Genomic DNA, 22,693 nt, shown 5'->3' on the forward strand with positions numbered 1-22,693 from the left:
AATTTCGTTTCACAGCTTTTAAATAGATTTAGAACTATTGCAGCGAAGTTAATGTTACTTGCTTTGTGCATTTCATTTCTACTTTTTTGAATAATTATGTGGATACTGTTACTCGACTTTCTATTTCACTTTTGTATCTGAAATTGTACTATGAATTGTTTTTTTTTTTTTTTAATTATTTTTATTTTGGTTTTTGTACAATTTGTCCTGAAGGACATTTGGTAAAGTGTTATATCTTATTGGTGAAAAAAAAAAAAAATAAAATAAAAATAAATATAGCATGTGGGTGGCTACCCCCAGCGGGGTGCCAGCTTCGTTTTTTCTAAGTTATATCTTTTATGCTATGAATTGTCATTATCTCTTAGGAACTGTAGATGAGTTTTTTAGTATTTTAAATTGGAATTTAAGAGACTGTTATATTTTAGGTGATAGTGACGCGTGATAGTTTAGTGCGTGCAGGTTACAACGTGTTAAAATAATTATGAAATTAACGATATTTAATTTTGTGCTGTATTTTTGCTTTTGAAATAATTATTGTTGAATTCTCTAAGGAATTAGGATTGGTTTATTGGCTTCGTGATCTGAAAATTAGCATTATCCAATTGTACGACCCCACGACTGTCATTACCGAGTTCCCTGATCCTAGAATTATCGCTATCTAGTCCAACATTCGCGAAATTATCACTGGAAAATCCTATAAGCTTGAGTTGTTGCTGCTGGAACCTCCGTCTTCCGAATCTACTGTCATTTCGATATTAAATATCACGAATTTCTACTAATTTGAAATTCCCACTGTCAAACAATGTTATCGTTACAGTTGTTCTACAATTTTAAATTCGTACTTGCAAAGTCTTTCTAAGTTTCACAGCATGAAAATACAAACTTTGCTTTCCTTGTTATATTACTTGCTTATATCATTTTCTTAGCTTCTAAAAATCTCTGCCATTTCTATATTTTATTCCTAATTTGTATTGTTTCCATTATGATATTTCTATTATAATCACGGACTTTGTAACCGACGTTTATTAATATTAGTCACGAGATCTCGATATTCAAAATACTAATTTCTGTTTCTCTTGAGCCTCTTAAGGCTACAACACAGAACTTATACTGTAGATTCTACCAAGTTCATAGTACAGTTTTGTTAAAATGATTATATTGAAAAAGGAGCTTTAATCGAAGAAATTAAATGTTGTGGATATATAGTTTCTACAGAGTATAAAATTTTCGTATTTCCTATACCTATGGAGCTTCACTGTAAATCCTGCAAACTACTTCTAACACATACTGAATCGTAACAATGTAAAAAAAAGATAATAAATAAATTCTGTGATACGTGTACAAAGACCAATAACATGAAATTTAATTCCTATTTATTCCGACAATTTCCCAATTTTTCTATCATCACTGTACGTAATAAACTCCATTAATTCTCGACTTTTTATTGCTATACAACCTCCATACACAAATATTCATCATCCGTTCTATATTTTCTGTTTTACATCAGAATTTCCATTACAGCGCGCGAAATATTTAATTCGAGGTTAATGGAAAATTTTTCAACGTGTTACAAAATTGATTCCAAAGAGAGAGAGAGAGAGAGAGAGAGAGAGAGAGAGAGAGACAAGTATTCAGTGTATCCACGATGTTTTCGTCTTGCAAGATCGCAACCCTGTGCCACGGACCGGGGATGAAACGAGTTGAAAGAAATGAAGAGGAAAAAGGAGAGTCAAGTGGGTTAGATAAAAGTGCTCATGAAAAGAAGATGCTAGTTGCTATGGGGTGAGAACGAGGGTCAGCAGTCTTGTGGTCGAGGGTTCAAGAAAGCGGGTCGATGATTTTCAGCCGAAGAAATGTTCAGAAAAAATCTTGGAAAAATAGTGTTCCTCCATTATTTCGCACCTATCGATGACTTATAGTACACATATTGTTTGTCCACGTTTTGCATTCTCTAGAGAAACAGCTCTGAAAGTTCAATGGTAATTTATAATTAAATAAAAACATTTTACATTGTATTTATCGATGCTATTATAAAATTGACTAAAAATTGTGCATTGGTCCCTTTTTAGAAACACAAAATGACGAAGGTGGAGATCGTGGTCCTTGAAAATATTTTTAAATACGAAATACAAAAATATTACTTTTGACAAATTTATGAAGTAGACATAACCATGACTTTTATAGTGCATAAATTAACTGTTAATTGGAGAACTATCATGTACGTGGAGAAACTCAAATTACAAAAAACGTGGACACGCAATATGTGTGCGATAAACACGTTTCTTGCTAATGAAATACGCGAATAATAATTCAATTAAAACTGAATTAAAAAATAAAAAATAAAAAATTAAAAACTAAAAATTAAAAATAATTCGCATAGAAAATTTAATTAGCGAATCAATTGAAACACGACTCGCATCGATATACTCGTGAGTTCGCGTGAATTCAGAATTGGATTCACAGAAGAGATTGAAACTAGATCAATCCGTTCGCCAAATGAAATTCTATCCTGTTCTAACTAAACTTTGGAGGAACGACGTCGTTGCAAACTGTGAGACGTGAAAACGTCACAAGTTAAAACGTTTATATTATTTGTTTTATATAATATCCTTCTATAATACTCTACGATGAACATTTTCGGAAACACGGGAAATTTTCAAAAGCCATAGGAAACAAAACCGCGCAATTTGAATTTCCATCTGTCTTTCGGCCATGGGAAACAATTTCTTAATGTCGATTCGCAAACGAGCTCGCGTGAGCACAGCTTGTAAGAAAAAAAGGAGAGAAAAAAGTTAAAAAGAAAATATTTAAGTAGCGCGAACCAAAGCAAAAGCAAGTAAAAAAAAGAAAAAAAAAGAACAGGAATCGGCGTGACACGTATTCTTAATTATGGCACGACCGTTCGTGCCGGCATCGCTGAACGTTCCTTTCCGCTTCTTTTCCTTTCTCTTCTTTTCTCCTCTTAATTACAACGTACAACGGCAAAGTTTCCGCAAACAGCAAAAGTTCCTCGTAAAATTCGTCTTTACAGGGCTAATGAAGTTTTAAGCAATTTAAAGTAGAATTTTAGCGACGCTCGCTGTTTGCATTTTTATTACGCTCTTCTGGTCGCTGTTGGAAAATGGCCCTTTCTCCTGGACCCATCGAAAGCTTCCTCACCGCGTAAAAATAAAGAGTAGCGATGATACGTCGTTGCAGATATTTCAATTCTCTCTGTTATTCGAAAGAACCAACTTAGATCTAATATGGTCAAGTTAAATATAGTTTCTTCTCGAAATAAGAAAAACATGGATGCACCTTCCAATTTCCGTAGTCACGAGAAATCATACTACTAAATGGTGGGAAATTTAATACAGTTAAACCCAAGAGACTGGTATTCAAGTGCTATAACAGATATAACGCGTGCAAAACACTTTTTGCAGCCTTTGTATAAGAATATTTCTTAGCAACAGAAGCATTGTTAATACTAGTCGTAGAACTTAATTATTATTAATTTGTTTATTCGACCATTCGCGGAGATACGTGATTACGAGAAAGCACGTCAACGGGAGTCGTAAATTCCCGTTACGATTAGATAATCGACGCCACGAACTGATCGATCCCCTTATTTCTGTTAAGATAATAGGGGTGGTTCAATTGAGTATATGAGGTGTACATGTTTGTTTGTTGCTGTCTGGCCGGTATAGTTGCGGTGATAGTGCGCTACTGCTCGTGTGTAGAGTGAGACAGGTTCTACTGCGGGTCGCCGGTGTCGCTGCTGGGGGACTGCTGCATTTTTCTTCTCATTTTTGATGCCGTGGAAGAAAACTCGGACTCCGGTCACCGGGATTGGAACCCGGGTCCCGAACGAACGTTCGTAACCTAAGGCGCTAACCACACTAGTTAGTGTCGAGTGGTGGTATTTTGCTGTCGAGTGCCGCCACGTATACACTGAATTAACACGTATAAATTACAGTTTATTCCAACAACTTTATATAGAAGCTAGTTACGCTGGTGCGTATGTGCAAGTTAAGTAGGTGATTGATCTAAGGGTAGAAACCCGGTAAAGATATGTTGACTATTCTAACGCTGAAGAATAAGTGAAGTTCAGTGACGATGCTGTGGCGAAGGAAAGCTAGTGATGGGTGTGTCTAGCGCACGGGACCATCGGATTTGTTGATGACATTTTTGGTTAGGAAAGTGGGGGCAGTAGACATTGCTTCTGATTGGATAATAAGAAAGTTCGTGGACTAGAAGGGGTCTTAGCCGCTCTCGATAGAAAGTTGCTAGTGGGAAGCATCGTACGTGAGAAAAACTAACTTTCCCGTGTCTTCCCGTAGTAAACAATAAATGTAAAGAACACTCGAAATAAAAGATGCTTGTTTGGTCTGAAGGACCTTAACTATGAAAATGCCAAGATTTATGGTGGGTCCTGAAGACTATTGAGGGTACGCAGTAAGGATGTGTAGACATCTAGATGCCATTTTGCCCGCAGTGTGTGGCCTGGTTTAGGTGGAGAGTCAGTAGACGTAACATAATTATTGTATAGTGTTGGATTGTAACGAATGGTGCTTGTCTCGTGTTCGTAGATTTTCGACGGTGGCAGACTAAAATGACGAAAATGTTTTTAGTAATTTTCATTTCCAAGTGATTTTGTTTCGGAACAAGATCCTATTGGTTGTTGGACGACGGGCAGAAAATTTTCAACAGACAACTTGAAAGAGTGTCAAGTTGGAGTCGCCTTGAAATACAAGAAATTGGAACAATCCAAACAAATAATGACTGAACTAAGGCTGATTCAAAAGTAAAGCTAATAAATGGTATTATAACTTGGTGTGGAAATGAAAGGGAATTAATTTCCACGTCAAATGTCTTTCCAATTTATCATCCTGTTCTTCTCTCGATTCCATTTGAAAAGGACAAAGCCAGGATATTCAAAACTAGTTTACCTTCATAATTAATTACCGGATCGCACGAGTTAGGCACATTACGGTTAATTTTCTCCACAGTCGACTGCCGGAACAAAACTCGTTTCTCGCAGAGAACGTTTCAACGTTCGTTCACGTGTAATTTAAAATCCTCTCTGTCTCTGTGATCAAAGAGACAATTTTATATTTCCCTTCGATATTCCTTTCTCCGTGGACGAGAAGGAAGATTCGCTATTTTCCTCTTAAATTTCTATCGATTCTACCGTGAATAATCTCCTTCCTCTATTCCACGACAAGCGGTTGAGATACGAAACGGAACACTCATTAACGCACCGAGTTCTGACGATCAAGAAAAAACTGCAAAAGGAACTTCTCTTTCCATTGACTGATAGTGCACAATGGCCGAGGATCGGACGCAAAGGCGAGAAATCAAAGGGACGAAATATTCTTAATTAGAGTGCGAACGAACGTGAGCCAACGAAGGAGATAAGCGCGTGGGTCGGCCGAAAAATGAGGCTGCTCGTGAAAAATGGATCGGAACGGAGGATGTTCTGCGCCAAAACCAGGTTGAAAAACAAAAACTGCGGACGACGAAATTGCCATGAAAAGGAATTACGACGCTTCCTCCGCTTTGCTAAGATCTCGCCGCCATCGTAACTTACCGCTTTGATGCAAAACTTATGAGAATTTTGTGCCGTGAATTTCCGAATTTCTCCTCCTCCTATTTCTTTCCTCTTTCTTTTTTCTTACTTTGTCGGGTAAAATATGAGTAGAAGACTAGAGGAACGGGTTATATTTCATGCGGTAAGGTTGTTCTTTCAATTTTCCAAAAGGTTTTCTTATACGGAAACTAGGAGGAGGAATATTAATAGGAAATCTTGAAATGGATGAAAGTAAAATGAGACGCTCTCGGTCAGACGTGATTGAGGTATATGGTCTGATTAGAGTGAGTTTAATTAGAGGATTGCTTGAGAAGATTTTCGAAGGTGATTTGCTTCCTGAGATGTTGTATACTAATTACGTGGATAGTGAAATTTACCTACATTACCTAATATTAATTAATCAAGTAGTGGGTGAAGCCTAAGTAATGAAATTGCGAGCCTTATGAAAAATGCATGGAGTCAGTTGAGCTTTTAAAAAGCTATTCAAAGTGGCATTATGAACAAGTATTATATTTCGGGATATTTTATTATTTATTACATTTCTTAAAATATAAACTATAATAAAATATTATTTTTATTGCTGTACATTAATGTATATTAATAAATTATGAAAAAGTAAATCAACGTATCAAGGCCTTAAATACCAATCTCACTTGAAAATTTCGCAAAACAATTTTCTTCCCCTAGATTCTTTTCTAAACTGTTATTGTAATATATATATAAAAATATATATATAAAAAATATCAGTTTGAATCATAAAAAATAGCAGAACATTCTTTTTCCCAAACATTCTCTTCCAAAATAAGTTTTCTATTTCAGGAACTACAGTATCTACTTCTACTCGGCAACAAAGTCACAAAACACTGACCACGATAAAGAAAATCCAGCGACATATTTCCGTTTCTATTCTGTGGCAACCATGGTGGAACAAAGAAAAACACTCGTCCCGATTGAAGCTTCTGGTTGATATATGTGCCAGTTCCACGGGAGATTTGTCAAAAATCGATCGTGCACGAGAGACAAACACGCGTCTCTTCGAACGAATAGGAAAAAGTCGAAGGATTTTAAAAGAGTCCGACGATTTAACTGTCCCGGAAAGTAGATCGAGACGTTGTTGCCGATCCGTGAAACGATATCAGGAATTGCATCGCTTCCTGTAATAATTGTTTTCCGAAGAAAAACGCGAGCCCGAGTAATTTTCTTCGATGGAAAACGAGCAGCGGTTTTTTTAACTGTGATTCAAGTTTCATTTTTATGATTGTGCGGTTTAGTGGCACTTTTGTACTGAGAGTTTCGATGTGTCCTCGCTGCAGTTAAAATGGTATTGATCCCAGTAAAACGACTGACGAAATTTCTCAGTGAATATTTGTAGTTTGGTTTCTCGCTTTTTGATAAAACAAACGTAGAAGGAAATTAATGGAATGTACTGTTACATTGTTGTCGAAAAGTGGAACGGTGTACGAAGAAGAGCTTATTATTTTATCAAAATGTCAAATGGAGGTAGAGGTAGAATTTTAATTATTTATTTAAATACTCTGTATACAATAATTATAAATTTGCAAATCAATTTGACATTTTATTAAACTGAATATAAGATAGTCATCATAAAATGGAATGTTTATAAAGAACTATAAAAGAATGCGATTAATTAGAAGTTAGAGAAAGAGCGAGAAAAAGTACAAGTAGTAAAGGTTCGTCTATGGTCAGACTCGTTCAGCACGTCGCAATCAATATATTTTTTGATATTAATTAGAAAGAAAGCGAGAAGTACAGTAAGTAGCAATGGTCTACCTATGGTCAGGCAATATCTTGCACTCGATACAGTGATCAATATCTCATAGTATGTCGTATACACATTTATTTAATACGAACATCAATGAAACAATTATTTCAAAATTATTGAATTACTTATTTTGTAAATGTTAAAAAATAGAAAATTAATAAAAAGTCACACTTGGGAAATTGATAAAAATTCGAATTGTTTAACTATTCTATTTCTATCGTTAACAAACAAAACAATATCGTAAATATTCTTCTCAACTTCTATCCTTTCCTTCTTTTTCTATTATACAAATTTCTTTTATGCTATTAATTTAAATTCTGAAAAAATATTTTAACATCCCATAATCCCATCAAACATTAGCATATTCCACGTAAACCCATTTATACACACAATATATCTTCAGTAATATCCACTAACATAAATTTCTCGCTTGATAAATCTTAACTACCTAAATCATCTTTAACATCTGCCTCCAAAATTACCATTCAACCTGTCGCATTAGCATTATATCGTCAACAAGAAAAGAGAAAAAGAAAAGAAAAAGGATAAAAACGAATGCATCAGCTTATCGAAAACAATAGAAATAAAACAAGTGGGAAAAGCTTGGATATCGGTAAATCGAGCGAAAAATCGGAAAATTTCGTATCGCCACGGATATTTCGGTTGGGATTGCGTGCACGCGGGTCATCTGCATAATACGAAGCGAGCGTGGCGATGCCTGCAACTGATTCGAAATCGATTCTTTCGCAGAGGGTGAAGGAGGGTTGACCGTGCAAATACAATTGGAAAGGGTCGGTTTGTTCAATCGCAAGTGTCCACCGTGTTTAACCGTAACGTGAATTCGTTCGAAAACTATGAGTGGGTCGCGCGTCGTGGTCAGCTTCGAAGCTTGTAAATGACACGACAAATTAACACGAGTCAACGTGCCCGTGGGCGAATTTCATCGTTTCAGCAAAATCCTAACTGTACCGTGAACCTTTCTCTCCTTCTCTCCGCAGTCTCGTTCATTTCATCAATTTGATTTTTCCCACCTTTTCCTTGTGAAACACGCGTGCGGTCCGGCTGACATTCGCGACTGTCAACTTGTTGAATTGTTTCCCTTTTTCACGCGCCTCTGCCAGCTGACAGGTCACTTGCGAAATTCCCGCGATATTTTTCATTAAAACGTATGCGATTTCGTTGTTCACTGTGACAGCGACGATGAAAATTCCGATAGAATTTTACTGTTATTCTTTTGGATTATATGGAGAACGATACGTACAATTTTTACACCTTTCGTCACAGTAGATATATTGCACTGGGAAGCGCGAATATATTTTTATTTATACTGTGCTTCGTAATTGTTGGAATTTACGCGACTGTCGAAGTCGACACACGTTGCTTGGTTAATTTAATTTTATGATCTGTACCGTTTCGTCGTGGCTTCTCAGCTGATTTAGGGTCCGAAGATGTGAAGATTCCTCGTAACGAATCGCCGATATTTCTTAGGAAAATGTGAATAATAGCAGGAAAATCGTTTAGGCGGTTTAGACAGTAGAGGACAATAGAAGAATTAAAATTAATATTTGTATGGATAAGTGCGAGTAAATTTTCTATTAAATTTTGTCTGTACTGAACACTTTGGTAATAGCCGTGTATTTTAAGATATATAATATATCATATTACACATTCAGTTTCGAAAATTATGATATTTTCTTAATTTGAGCTCTTTAAACTTCCTTTTGTTCGCCACTCTGTATACAATGCTGGATCGTCTTACTCTAGTACGAATAAAGGCCTATAAAGTTAAACGATTTAAAAACTCTGAGATATTTCCACTTGTTTTGTATACGAGGAAGTACTGTTTCATTTAACGCGTTTTGCATTTTATTCGATTTCTCGGGGGCATCTTTCAGCGAGATTGCGCAAGTTTTCTCGTAAAGTCGGTATAAGAACGACTCTATCCACTCGGCCCTCTTGGTAAACTTGCTCATAATCTCAGAATGCTTCTGTTTTCGTTCCCACGGCGCGACGTTGCTTACCAGGACACCGGCCTAATCCGTTTCCGTCAAGTTTCGCGACTACGTTCAATATTCAACAGCAGGTGAATGCCGAGAGAGGAAGAAAAAGGGAGGACCAGAGAGACTTTTTCAACGCGTCAGATTGAGAATCGTCGTGTGTATGTGACGAGGGACACCGTATTTCAACTTTAGAAATATCCTTTCCACGTAGTGTCATGAAAGTTGCTCGAAACATGAATTCAGCATTTGCAAAAGATGAAAAATCTTTTTTGTTTCGCTTAAACAATTCTCTAGTATACGTTATCCTCAAAGCAATTGTAAATACAAAGTTCCGTTCTAACTTCGTTCCAAGATTATCTCAGTTCTAAAAATGCTGAATCTTACAAACCTTGAACAACGAAACCAGTTAATCGCGCTCGATCCTGCTGCATTTTAGCAAACAAACAGGATTTTTCGTGAGAAACTGCAAGGTAAAATTGGAACGAAAAAGCTTGCGTAACAGGACATTTTTCCTATTTCGCCCGGTAACCGAAGATATTCTTCAACGCTAGGAAAATATCATTGGGTGGAAGATGATCGAAAGCACATAGCAGTGTCGATGTATATCTATAGAGTTATGTGGAATATCATGGGCATACAGTGCAGGATATATAACAGAAAAATATTAAAAATTGATACGCTATGTATGTTAGTAACCTTTATGCTATAAATTCTTTACATATCGATAATAATCATCCACAGTGTGCTACGTTGTACGTATATTACGTTTATTCGCTGCCCTTAACAAGTATAAATCCACGTTAAAAAATCACGGTGTCCCCTTATGTTTCTTATTTTACAAACTTCTTCTAAACTTTTCCCGATATTTTGATAAAACAACGTACGTTAAAAATTTTATTTTACAAGACTACACGTCACGAGCGCTAACCTCATATTTATTCATAGTCGATGGAAGCAATTTTTTTTCATAGCCGACAGGAAGAATTCATTTTTTACAAAGGTGTACTCACCACCGTGATAGGAACTGCCCCGATGAGGAGTGTAGATACCGTTCCTGGGCTCGGGACAGTGGCTCGGCGTGTAATACTGCATTGGATGATGCACGTAATTGTTCGGGGTGCTCGGCACGTGTACCGGATGGCAGTGCATACATCTTCGCGGTGTCTCCGGTATGCCCTGGACAAAAGAAACATGTCTGTAATGCATCGAGAAAAGCAATAGCGATCGGGCACGCGAGAACCAATGATAAATCGCGACGATCGACGACGTAGCCTGAAAATTAAACGTCGCAGGATATCCGCCGACAGGGGAAAGTGTCGCTAGCCGAATACCAATTAGGGGATGAACGCCCCACGCAATACTCGCAAACTGATCGACGACGCCTACCTTCTACATCTACTTGTAAAATGCGCGATCCGATGAATATCGATTTTTGCGTCGATAATCGAATCAATCTATCGTATCTGATGCGTGGAAAATTAGAATAGAATCTTTATGATCTTCTTTTGTATGAGTGGATAAGATGATAGATAAGACGTAAGGAATTCGACATGGGCTAATTAGGATCTTAACGGGAACGTAGTATAAATATTCTTTTTTTTTTTTTTTTTTTAGATGAGAGAAGACACTTAAAAGATAAATTGAATTCTATTTTTTGTACATTTGAAGAGTGCGTGATTAATATTGAACTTTTAAGGAGATAAAGACGTACTTCGATAAATATTTATGAAGAGGATGACCTAAGTGATAAGGAATTTCAACGTGAATTTAAAAAATGTGATCGTTAGATCATCCTCTTTTCTGTGACTTCCAAATATCACGGATCAAACTCTACCATTCGTTTCCATTTAACAATTAATATTCCTTCCATCCCTAACTTGTACAATTGTTAAATCAGCTACCACCCTGTCAATCTTTTTAAAATTTGCACTTGCTACTCGATATACTAATCAGTCGATAACCAATCACTGCAAAACAGTACGCTTTCGATAAAAAAAAACCTATCCTTCATCTTCTTCTTTACCATTCTGTCAATCATCCTAAAATGTCCACCTATTGTTACAGATTAAATACTAATAAAAAGAAAACATTCAACTACCGAAAAACGTTTTTTTCAATGACACGCGTGTTTAACAAACAAGAAATAGTCTTTGACACATTCCCGCGTCCATTTTTCATTATTCACCAAGCTGAAAATCTTCTTAACATCTCCGCGATTATTAGAGATTCTACGTCGAAATGCCAACTGCTCAACTAATAGCCAGCTATTGAAAAACGATGTTCCTTCGACAAATAAAACAAAAGATAGCTCGTCGAAAACCGATAGCTGAAAAAGGGGTGGAGCTTGCAAAACGGTCCACTAGAACTTTAACGTCGGACTTAATCCACGAATTCGCTTATAACCTGACGCGCTCTCCGGATATGATCACCCTAACGATGATAATCCAACGACACGAAAACGACGAGATTTTCCTTTTTTTTTAAATACCTGCATAGAATGCTGGGATCGGAGCGATCTTATCGAGCCAGCTGGGTGAAGGGAGGGCACGCTACCACCGAAGTTCATCGCGGAATTCCTACAGCCGCCCGGGGTGGACCAACCCCCGCGCACGCTGGCCGAAGTCCACCCCATAGCGCTGCCGCAATCGTCCACCAGCATTTTCACAGCGAACCGGGCATCTCACTGATCCTCTTTCGTCGACTCGACGACCTGCAATTCCCTGGATTTCACTCGTCGTCTTGCTGCTCTATCGGCGGAAGCTTGCGTAGTTCTAAAACTATTCTTCGAAATGATTGTCCTCGATATTATTCTTCAAGGTAATTCCTATTTTCCCGTGATTGTCGTTAATCTGAGTGACGCTGGTGATCGACCACGTGGAGATCGAGATTGAAATTGAGACTGGTCGAAGAACGACGGTGGTACGGTGGCTGTTCGTGAAACTCATCTTTCGTTGCTGAGGATTCAATCGTCTCGATTCAGGCTTGGATCTGTAAGCAGAAAATATGAAACGTGGGTGAAATAGAGAATTGGCGAGCGCTGGCTGTCGATTAGAACTGTAATTAAGCGGATGGGAATGGCGAGAGAGGTAGCAGAGGTGAAATGGGACGTGGATTAAAACTGTACTTTACTCGATGAGGATTCCAACGGAACGATGCGAGATAAGAATTTTACCACGTTCGATTTCTTTTTCTATATATCGTTGAGCTTATCGTGGTACGTTAAAGATATCCTAGAGCAGATATAGAATAGAATATTCAAGATTCGTATATTATTTTTCATCTACGGTTTACTCATCTATGGTTTCACGAAATCACCAAATTATGTTACGCATTATGGTAGGAATAAAGGGGCTATTTAAGGTTCATCTTTTTTTTGTAGAATATTAATGAAAAGTGTGTATTAGGGATAAAGTAATTTCACTTCTTTATGGCATGATTCGAATGACGTTATTTGTTACGGCAGAGATATACACAGACAATGTTTAAGATTCCCTTTTCTCGTAAAACGTTATACCACATTTGTCAATTTGACTTGAGAGAAGATTTTAGATGATCTCAGTTTGTTTAAAATAATAAAACAGTCTTGACCAACACAGAAGAAGAGAGTTTACGTTGACAAGAAAGAAGCTGAAGCTATTAAACGCCAGCTAAGATGAATTACCAAGTGTCCAAGCGAGCGGAACGACTTTACTGAAAGCACGGAACGCACTTCACCGCCTCAATATCACCGCAATTTGCGTTGTCATAATAAGAATTAATCCGCAATTAATCCCGTGTCTCGTGCGAAAAATCTCAACCGCTGGACAACGGGGCAGAGTGGAGAAAAAAAATAGAGCAACGCGTAGACCGCGAATAAAACAGTTCGGAATGAGTTTCCTCGCCGGTCTAGAGACAAAACGAACCGTGATTTACATCTGGAATACCCGTCGTCATGGTTAACCGATTTGCATCCAAGCGCGGATTAATCCTCGCGTTACGACTGTCTTCTATGACCAAGCGCGGATTATTACGCGCGCTGCGACTGCTCTTTTTAATTTCCATTTTAATCTAAATAATTTTTCCTTTTTTCCTCTGTTGTAAAGAATGTAAGATACGACGTTTCGGAAGTAACATCGTCCACCAATCGTTCTGAACAGTAAATTTTCGATAAATTCCGTGAAGAAATCGGATGCCATTAACCGCACCTACGACTGACTGAATGCTGCTGATGTATTCAACTGTCCTCTTAAGTAGGGCATAATGCAAATGGATTAAAAAATTTATTCCGCGTCATATGCATAAATAAGCGGACCGAGGATATGAATCCGGTTCGACCTGTCTGCTCAGAGCATAGTAATTTATTACGAAATCGTTGCATACTTATCCAGCCAAGCCAAACTATCGTCAATATTTAAATTGTTTTTTTATCAATGGTACAAAAATTTACTTCAGGTTTTTTATAAAAATGGGTGACATATTAACCGGTAATTCGTTGAATATTCAAAGAGCGAACGAGGTTCATGAAAAGAAGAGATTGGACGAGTTTACGTGTTGGTACGTTTATGTTAGGTAAATTGAAAATTTTGAATATTGATATTCTAGATAGATATGAAAATTATGGTTAAAGAATGTTTTTAACAAGTTGAGTTGATTTTTTTATGGGAAACTATAACATACATATATTGAACGTGAAATATTTCGTTTATTTATATCGAACGTAAAATATAAAAATATATAATATTATTACAACGTAAGACGAGTTATATTTAAGGCGATCGTTAATAAATAATGTTTAGACACAGAAATATAAAGAATGGCAACGCAGTCCCTTGATTCTTTTCAGCAGTTTAGGACGATGGATGAAACTATCGGTAAAAACATCGACTTTTCTTTGTAAAATCTTCTTATGAATTTGTACAAAAGAACACGATTCTTCATACAGAGTTTTCGTAAACTATAAGAAGATAAAAATTGAAAGCAATTACCATATCAAATTCTCGGAATAGTTATTCAGTATCGACTCTTGTACTGGTTTTATAACAATAGAAACTTCAAGTTTCAGTGAAAACGATTCATTGTATGTTTTTCATTATTTATTTTTATTTTCTAGCTATTGAATGACAATTGACACGTTCGTCGCCACGTCACCCATAGGTATGTATGGGTGACGCTCTTCTTGTTCGAGTTAATTAAACATAAAATACAACATAAAAATATTAAGAACATATTATACCATACTTTTTATTAATTTATATTCTGGATAAAATATTACATTATGCTATATCGCATGGTATTTATTAAAACATTCCAAACACATTTCAGGTGATTTTGCACATTTCGAACAATAGTTGTAGACTTCGTCAGCACAACTCTCCTCACTTTCAAATATATTTTCACGCTGTTTACCGAACATTTTGAGGATGAAAAAATCACTGATGTGCGTCTCACAAGTATGCTTCTCGACTAAATGAAAGGTCTGAGATATTTGCCATGAGATCCCTCGGAATACTCTATCGCTTTCTCCATTTCAGAACTAAATAATCTTTTCTTTACAATGAATCCAAGGCGATAAACAACGAATTCCTGCCTATCGCTCTATTTACGTTCTGCGCACGGGCGATTGGATTTGGACCCGCAGGAACTTAGGCGAATCACGCTGGGCGACGAAAGTGTTAAGATATAATAATAAGATATAACAGTTCAATAAGTTTCAAAGAATTTGATCAAAATTCAAACTTGACAAGTCCTGCATGCTTCTTTTGGATGCAAATATAATTCAATAAACATAGCGTGATTTATTATACATCGATATGTATACGCAATGGATCACGTTCGTAGGGAAATTCAAATTACATACTTCGAGTATTTCCATTAACGCGCTGCGAATTCACACGCAAATGGAAAGTTTATCCCAACAGATATAACATGATTTTACAGGGAAATTTGGTCTCTGTCGATACTTTCCCTCGTTAGCATACACAAAATACGTAGTTTAACATAAATGATCTTTGCTTACGAATAGGAAAACAAAGTTATGCCGATTATCCGACCAGCGTGTGTCACGAATAGTTGGAATAATTAAGGTTCTATAGTAGTTGGAAACAATACCGTTGTAATACACACGAGAGTCAGCCATTTCGTATTATTTCACCAAAGTTTCTTTATCGATCCATCCTTTTTCCAGCCCGAAAATTTACGACTTCCGACGTTGATCCGATGACCGGCCGTTTCGTAAACTCGATACTCGCGCGGTTTCACGGTCGCGACTGTGTGCGCAACTTCCGCAATAAGAAGGACCGTACCGGAAACAAATGGCGGATTTGTATGCGCCGCCAGCGTTACAACCTATATATTTCAATTTTACCGGCGCTACACTGCGGAGGAACCTCGTTGCGGAATGCAAAAGCATGCCGGGGCCGTAAATCTTTTTACAAAACGCTTTTTAATCGAAACACTTTGCACAAACCCGCCAGCCTCGCCCCTGTCGGAAGTTAGCTTTCCGCCGGTAAGAATTGTTGGGACCAAGTTTTTAAACACGGCACGTGATCGGGCAGAAATTTAGCACGAACTTGTTATTAACAGACTGCAGATTTTTACGCAACATGCGTACTAACATGCAAATATTGAGTTGCCCGGAAAGTGTCTTTCTTTTACAGACACGTCTTTTATACAAACATGAAACCTAATCCGTTGAACGTTGTGATCTTTAGTTTGATCGAACAAAATGGATCATACGTAATTCGATAAAATAATATAAAACGGAAAATTTTAGGTAGCGAGGATTAGATAGAATATTCTAATTAGGAATTATACTTACGATTATGAAATATTTTTATCAAATTGTATAAAGAATTTCTCTAGCTAAATATTAGGTTGTCCGAAAAGTTTCTTCCGTTTCATAAGGTGCTAATAGATGAACAACAATTTCTGTTTTATATTATTTTATTGAATTAGGTATGGTCCGTTTCGTTCTATTTCTATTATTACGTTCGTGCATGATTCAATAAATTAATATAAAACAAAAAACATTGTGCGTCCATTATTTCCTTATAAAACGAAAGAAACTTTTCGCACGACCTAATATAAGTAAAATGTTCTTAAAATATTTATTATAATATTTAGTACATGAAACGGATTTTTATTTAGGTTCCATTTCTTTAGTTACGTTCGCAGAGATATAAAAATGTATGAAAGTCTACGGTTTATTCTTTGCTAGATGTTTAGTTTGTTCGGATATCGAAAATTGTTTAATTGATTCTCCGAGTTACAGGTGTTGTAAATTGATGTTTATGCAAATTTATTATAATATATTATAATTATTAACATATTAAATTTATTATAATATATTATAATTATTAACATATTAAAGATTTTTTTTTGCTTTTTAGATATATTGTTTAGAACTGTTTGCATATTTATGTACACTCCTTATGATAATATATGAAAAATGTGACATTGCTACACTGAATTTTATGTTTCGTATTTATTATTCTACACTTAGTGTGTTCATTATTGAAATATATTCGATTCATTCTTTAAAAATGTTACAAGAATATGTTTTCTAAGATTATGTTAAGTTAATTTTATTTAGTCAGTTTGTTAGTTGATCTTATCCTGAGAATTACGTGCTATCTACCTAATTAATAATAATTAATAATAATAATAAATTGATACATTCAAGTTGTAGTAAATGTGCGAGCAAAGAAACATGTTACTTTCTCCTGTCATAAAAATTTCTGCTTGCGAGAGTTAGATTGATTAAACGTTAATCCTGTTACGTCTTTAGCTTGTTTTCAACTCAATCATGTTTTTACGTTGTAAGAAAGTTTCTTAAGTCCGAGGGAAATATAAAAGAGCCATTGTATACGCGTTTTCTCGTTTTAATTTTATGTTAAATTTTCTCTTGAAACGATAAAAGTCTTGTTGCTTGCTGAAACGCGAGAAAGATTGGTCCATAAAAATTCGAAGGAAGGTGAAATTATCTCAGAAAATTCTTCTATTGCGAATAATGATTAAACTTATTATTGCTAAATCTTCCCATCACAAGTTAGTTAAATATAAATTTAATTTAAGAAAACATCTCCGACGAATCTCATTTCTCATTTCAAGAAGATTTTCACTCGTAGATCAAAGCTCGGAAAATTCCCTGTAATGTACGTCTTCTTAAATTTACATTTCAATTCCCATCCAGAAATACGAATCTTTGATTAAAATTCGAGTTTGCATTTCGTAAAAGAGTTTCCAACGTTAATGACAAAACTGACATCCGTGTTGATTAAAGTTTTCCTTCTGAATGCCACTTTTACATCATATCAGATCTTCACAAAACGAAATGATCAAAATCTCAGTGGTACTTTCAATGAAAACATTTTAATTGTTAAAACAATAATATTTACTGTACCTATTTCTCTATCTAAATTCTTCACATCTCATCGCTTCTCCGAAGTATAATTTTTCGACAGCTAAATTAACACTACAACTTTTGCAAACTTTTACTGCGTCGAATCAAAAAGTTTGTAGCTTTATTTAAAAAAAGAAAAAGATACATTCGAATTCGACGTTGATTCCAGTTAACGTAAAGCGACAGAGAAATGAAAAAAATCAACGAAACTTTGCTCATCACGTTCCTTTCCTATGATTTTCACACGTAACCTCCTAATAAATAATAAATTTCTTTTTGCAAGATCGAAATATCCAGAGCACGCACGTTTCTTAAAAAGTTGCGCTTAGTGATTTCACATTTGCATATTCTCCATGGAAGCATCGTTCTGTAACGCGACACTTATGTCTTTCCCACGAGAAATCCCTTCTAATCCCACTTCCACTCATATCCTCCGGCTGAACCTTTCCCCAGCAAGGCAAACAATCCCTGTTCCATACAAATCATCATTTACATTCCTTTCTTCGAGAGAAAGACCATCTTTTTTCCCCACTAATAAAAAACCAACCACATCGCACATTTCCCCAAGATCGTCCTTTTTCTCGAAGAAAACTGTGTTAACACTCTGAGGCTTGCGAATGTTTCGCCTGGCTATGAGCGTGACAAAACCTTGTAAGGTAGCTCACATCACGCCGAACCATTTCGCTACGTACACCTGCCTGGTGAAATAAATTTCGCGACGTTGTAAGAAAATGTGAAAACATATCGTTGAATATTAAAGAAGAATATTGAAACGGAATTTCAGTTGCTGTCCGATGGACACGTGAACTGTTATAAAATATGCTACGGTACGACATTTCATTTTTGCCGTGTCTCATATCGTGTTCGCGCATTTCTTCTTCAGCGATGTTATCTAAATCGTTCACATCGTTGATAATTGTTTAATTCATCGAGTTTATCGGTCTAAGAAATTCAGTAGGACGCGTGTCATCGACCCACATCGTGGCAGTCGACATGTTAAATGGAAACCACTGAATGTTGACGCGAGTTTTTATTAAATGGACAAACAAGAAATTGTAGAGAGCGATAGAGAATCAGTGAATTTCTGTTCAGATTGTACACGCATGTAGAAACCGGTAGAAGGAACGTTTTGATAACTTTCTAATGCTTTTTCGTGTTCCTTTCATTTCTCGTGTGATCAAACTGTAATTTATTTATTTATTTTATCTTTAGGTTTAACCAATATAGTCTGCAATATAGCATTCCCAAACCTTTATTTTTAGCGCGACTCACTTTTGGGAATAGTAAATTTACACGAGCCGCTCGAAGGTTACACGAAATGTAATTGCTGTCGAATTTGATTGACAAACATTTCAAAATTGATTCGATATCGGTACGAGAGCTGGGAGAAGCGAGACAAAAATTAATAACTCTCATGTAAACTCTAACCAAAGCTACTTTGTACTGTACATCCGACGATTCGCGATGAGTAAGACTATCCTAATGAACATGTAAAATTCATGCTATGTATAATAGTGTAGTATAGTGTAGGGTCTTTATTACAATTAGTTTATTTACAACTAATGGATTCAACAGATGTTGATTAAACAGGAAACGATGATTCAACGTGAACTAATTACAATAACGTATTATAGTTAAGACAACTTTGCAACTCTCATCACCACGGATCCAACGCTCTCTCTCACGCGGACTACACTCTCTGGCTTCTCAATTAACACTGATTGTTAATTCGTCTTTTTCCCTTAACATCTCTTTGTCTTTTGTCTTAGCCCCATCCGCAACTGCTCGTGACCAGGCTCACGCAGACCTTTTTCGTGAAACTATTCGATTGAAGAACCGACGATACATTGTTGGACCTGTCAGCACTTTGGCTTTCTCGCGACATTGTTTATGGTTCACCTGATCTGTCCACGATACTACAATAGTAAATATGCCACATAAACATCATTTGTACTATTAAACCAATCTCAACCAATCTACACATCCCACACGATCACGACAACCCTAAGTAGCTTATTTTTCACATTTTCTCCCAGCACAGTTCACATTTCCTCAGACGTAACTCTGACAACAGAAACCCGAGAGAATCATAAAATATACCCATAAAGTTTATATCACAGAGCATCAAACAGCTCCGGCATTCATTTCGACGAGTCAGCGTACACCGCCACCGGTGTTCATTACTCCTATAGCAACCGGAAGTCGGGTATTAGAGTGGTCCAGAGAGCAGCTAGAAAGAGGTAAGTTGACACAGGCTTGGGACTTGGGATCGTGGAACGTGGATGGCCAGTCGTAGGGCCGGATAATCCGACTAGATTGAATCCATCGTTGTCGAACGTGTCACGAAGCTCGTGCAATCGTCTGTGCGCGCCATTTTAACACTTAAAGTACCGACGTTGCGCTGATGCTTACTTTAGTCGCAACTATTTTAACCCATTTGCATCCAAGCGTGGATTAATCCGCGCGCTGCGACTGTCTTCTATCACCAAGCGCGGATTATTACGCGCGCTATGACTGCTTTTCTTATTTCCATTTTAGTCTAAATAATTCTTTTTTTAAATAAATAATTTTTACTTTTTTCCTCTGTTATAGAGAATATAAGATGCGATATTTGCAAAGTAACGCTGTCTACCAATCGCTTTGAATAGTAAATTTTCGATAAACTCCATGAAGAAATCGGATGCCATTTACTGCACCTACGACTGATCGCGCGCGGTGATGGGGACCAGTCCTCTTAAGCATCCCATGATGCAAATGGGTTAACACTTTGACTACCACGCCGAAATCACGTTTCGCTCCGGACGCCACGGGAGTATTTTTATTATTCAAAGCATATAATGGCAAAATAATAATAAATTAATGATGTAAGACAACATTCTTCCCCAATGGACCGTTTATCTTATTGGTGGTCATGGATGACCACCGTGGCACCTTGGTAACAGTTGATAGCGACATATTATAACAAGGCTCCGTTTATTTCAACAAACCATTCGCATTCGTTATTTCGTCGTAAGCAAAACGTGCAGAATATATTGTTGAAACATGTAGAAGATATTAGTAAACGGTATTTGCTCATTCTATATATAATAGTAAGGTATGTGCACACTTCTAACTTTAATTATATTATTATAAAGCAGCATTTACAATTATTTTCAAAGCTGTGTTTATAATAATATTCGTAGATTAACCCTCAAAGATATGGTTGCAAACACAGTGCACCGTTAGGTGCAAGATTTGTTCCCATTTTTTTTTTATTGATGTTCTAATAAAAATGTTTAACTGTTCAATGGGGCACTTTTTATTTCAAAGTATCTTCTATTTATCGGTTATATTCAAAATGCCTTAATTGTCAATTTTCATACAATTTTTACAATTGTAAGAAGTTCAAGCGCTGCGATCACCAATGATCACCGTGGCGTCACAGGAGAAAGTGTAGCGGGTCATATATATGACCAACGTGGCAAAGTATTAACACGAATTACCGAAAGTTAACGCGAAGCTATTTCTACCAAAATCAGCCAAAATGACTGGTCTTTAACGTAATAATAAAATATTGTTTAATCGAACCTTCGCGGAGATATGTGATTACGAGAAAGCACGTCAACGGGAGTCGTAAGTTACCGTTACGATTAGATAATCGACGCCACGAACTGATCGATCCCCTTATTTCTGTTAAGATAATAGGGGTGGTTCAATTGAGTATATGAGGTGTACATGTTTGTTTGTTGCTGTCTGGCCGGTATAGTTGCGGTGATAGTGCGCTACTGCTCGTGTGTAGAGTGAGACAGGTTCTACTGCGCATCGCCGGTGTCTCTGCTGGGGGACTGCTGCATTTTTCTTCTCATTTTTGATGCCGTGGAAGAAAACTCGGACTCCGGTCGCCGGGATTTGAACCCGGGTCCCGAACGAACGTTCGTAACCTAAGGCGCTAACCACACTAGTTAGTGTCGAGTGGTGGTATTTTGCTGTCGAGTGCCGCCACATATACACTGAATTAACACGTATAAATTACAGTTTATTCCAACAACTTTATATAGAAGCTAGTTACGCTGGTGCGTATGTACAAGTTAAGTAGGTGATTGATCTAAGGGTAGAAACCCGGTAAAGATATGTTGACTATTCTAACGCTGAAGAATAAGCGAAGTTCAGTGACGATGCTGTGGCGGAGGAAAGCTAGTGATGGGAGTGTCTAGCGCACGGGACCATCGGATTTGTTGATGACATTTTTGGTTAGGAAAGTGAAGGCAGTAGACATTGCTTCTGATTGGATAATAAGAAGGTTGGTGGACTAGGAAGGGTCTTAGCCGTCCTCGATAGAAAGTTGATAGTGGGAAGCATCGTACGTGAGAGAAACTAACTTTCCCGTGTCTTCTCGTAGTAAATAATAAACCTTAGAAAACGCTTTAGTAAAAAGATCTTTGTTCGGTCTGAAGAGGACTTTAGCTAGAAAATTCCTGAGATTTATGGTCGGTCCTTAAGACTATTGAGGGTACGCAATAAGGATGTATGGACATCAGGATTCCACCTTACCCGCGGTGAGTGGGCTGGCTTAGATAGAGAGTCGACCGACGTAACAAATATTTTTATATTTATTGATTTATTATTTTCTTACAGAAGGAAGTTCATGCTACGTAGTACATTTTTAGTATTATTAATCCATCTGGGACCATGATCCCTAAACGAGGGCCGACACATTCATAGAATTGTAGAATTGTGCGGTATTTCTAGTATTAGTATCTAGCGATCTAGCAATCGATCCGGAATTTTCCTGATATCTGAATTATCATCACATTGAATGATATACAGTAAAAATTTTGGAAACTTGTAAGAAGCTGTAGAAAACGAGGAAACTGGTTAATTGGGGTTGGATGAACAGATTGCAGCACCCTTTTACACTTTGACAAGTACCAATCATTTTGACTGGTATTGTTATAAGTAGCCTTGAAATAAAATTAGTTTCA

At 36.8% G+C, this 22,693-nt stretch overlaps 1 protein-coding gene across 4 annotated transcripts in view; it reads right to left on the minus strand.

The window, feature by feature from the left end:
* LOC132904871 (monocarboxylate transporter 10-like) overlaps positions 1–22,693 on the minus strand; it is a 288,582-nt gene that overhangs the window by 102,622 nt on the left and 163,267 nt on the right. For all 4 annotated transcript variants that reach the window (XM_060955673.1, XM_060955669.1, XM_060955672.1 and 1 more), the window contains 2 exons: positions 11,841–12,340; positions 10,363–10,528 (listed from right to left, as the gene is read on the minus strand). In XM_060955673.1, coding sequence (XP_060811656.1) covers positions 10,363–10,528; positions 11,841–12,011 — 337 coding nt within the window. In that variant the 5' untranslated portion in view covers positions 12,012–12,340. The remainder of the gene's footprint in view (positions 1–10,362; positions 10,529–11,840; positions 12,341–22,693) is intronic.

Source organism: Bombus pascuorum, chromosome 3 (genome assembly GCF_905332965.1).
Source record: "Bombus pascuorum chromosome 3, iyBomPasc1.1, whole genome shotgun sequence".
Classification (NCBI taxonomy): domain Eukaryota; kingdom Metazoa; phylum Arthropoda; class Insecta; order Hymenoptera; family Apidae; genus Bombus; species Bombus pascuorum.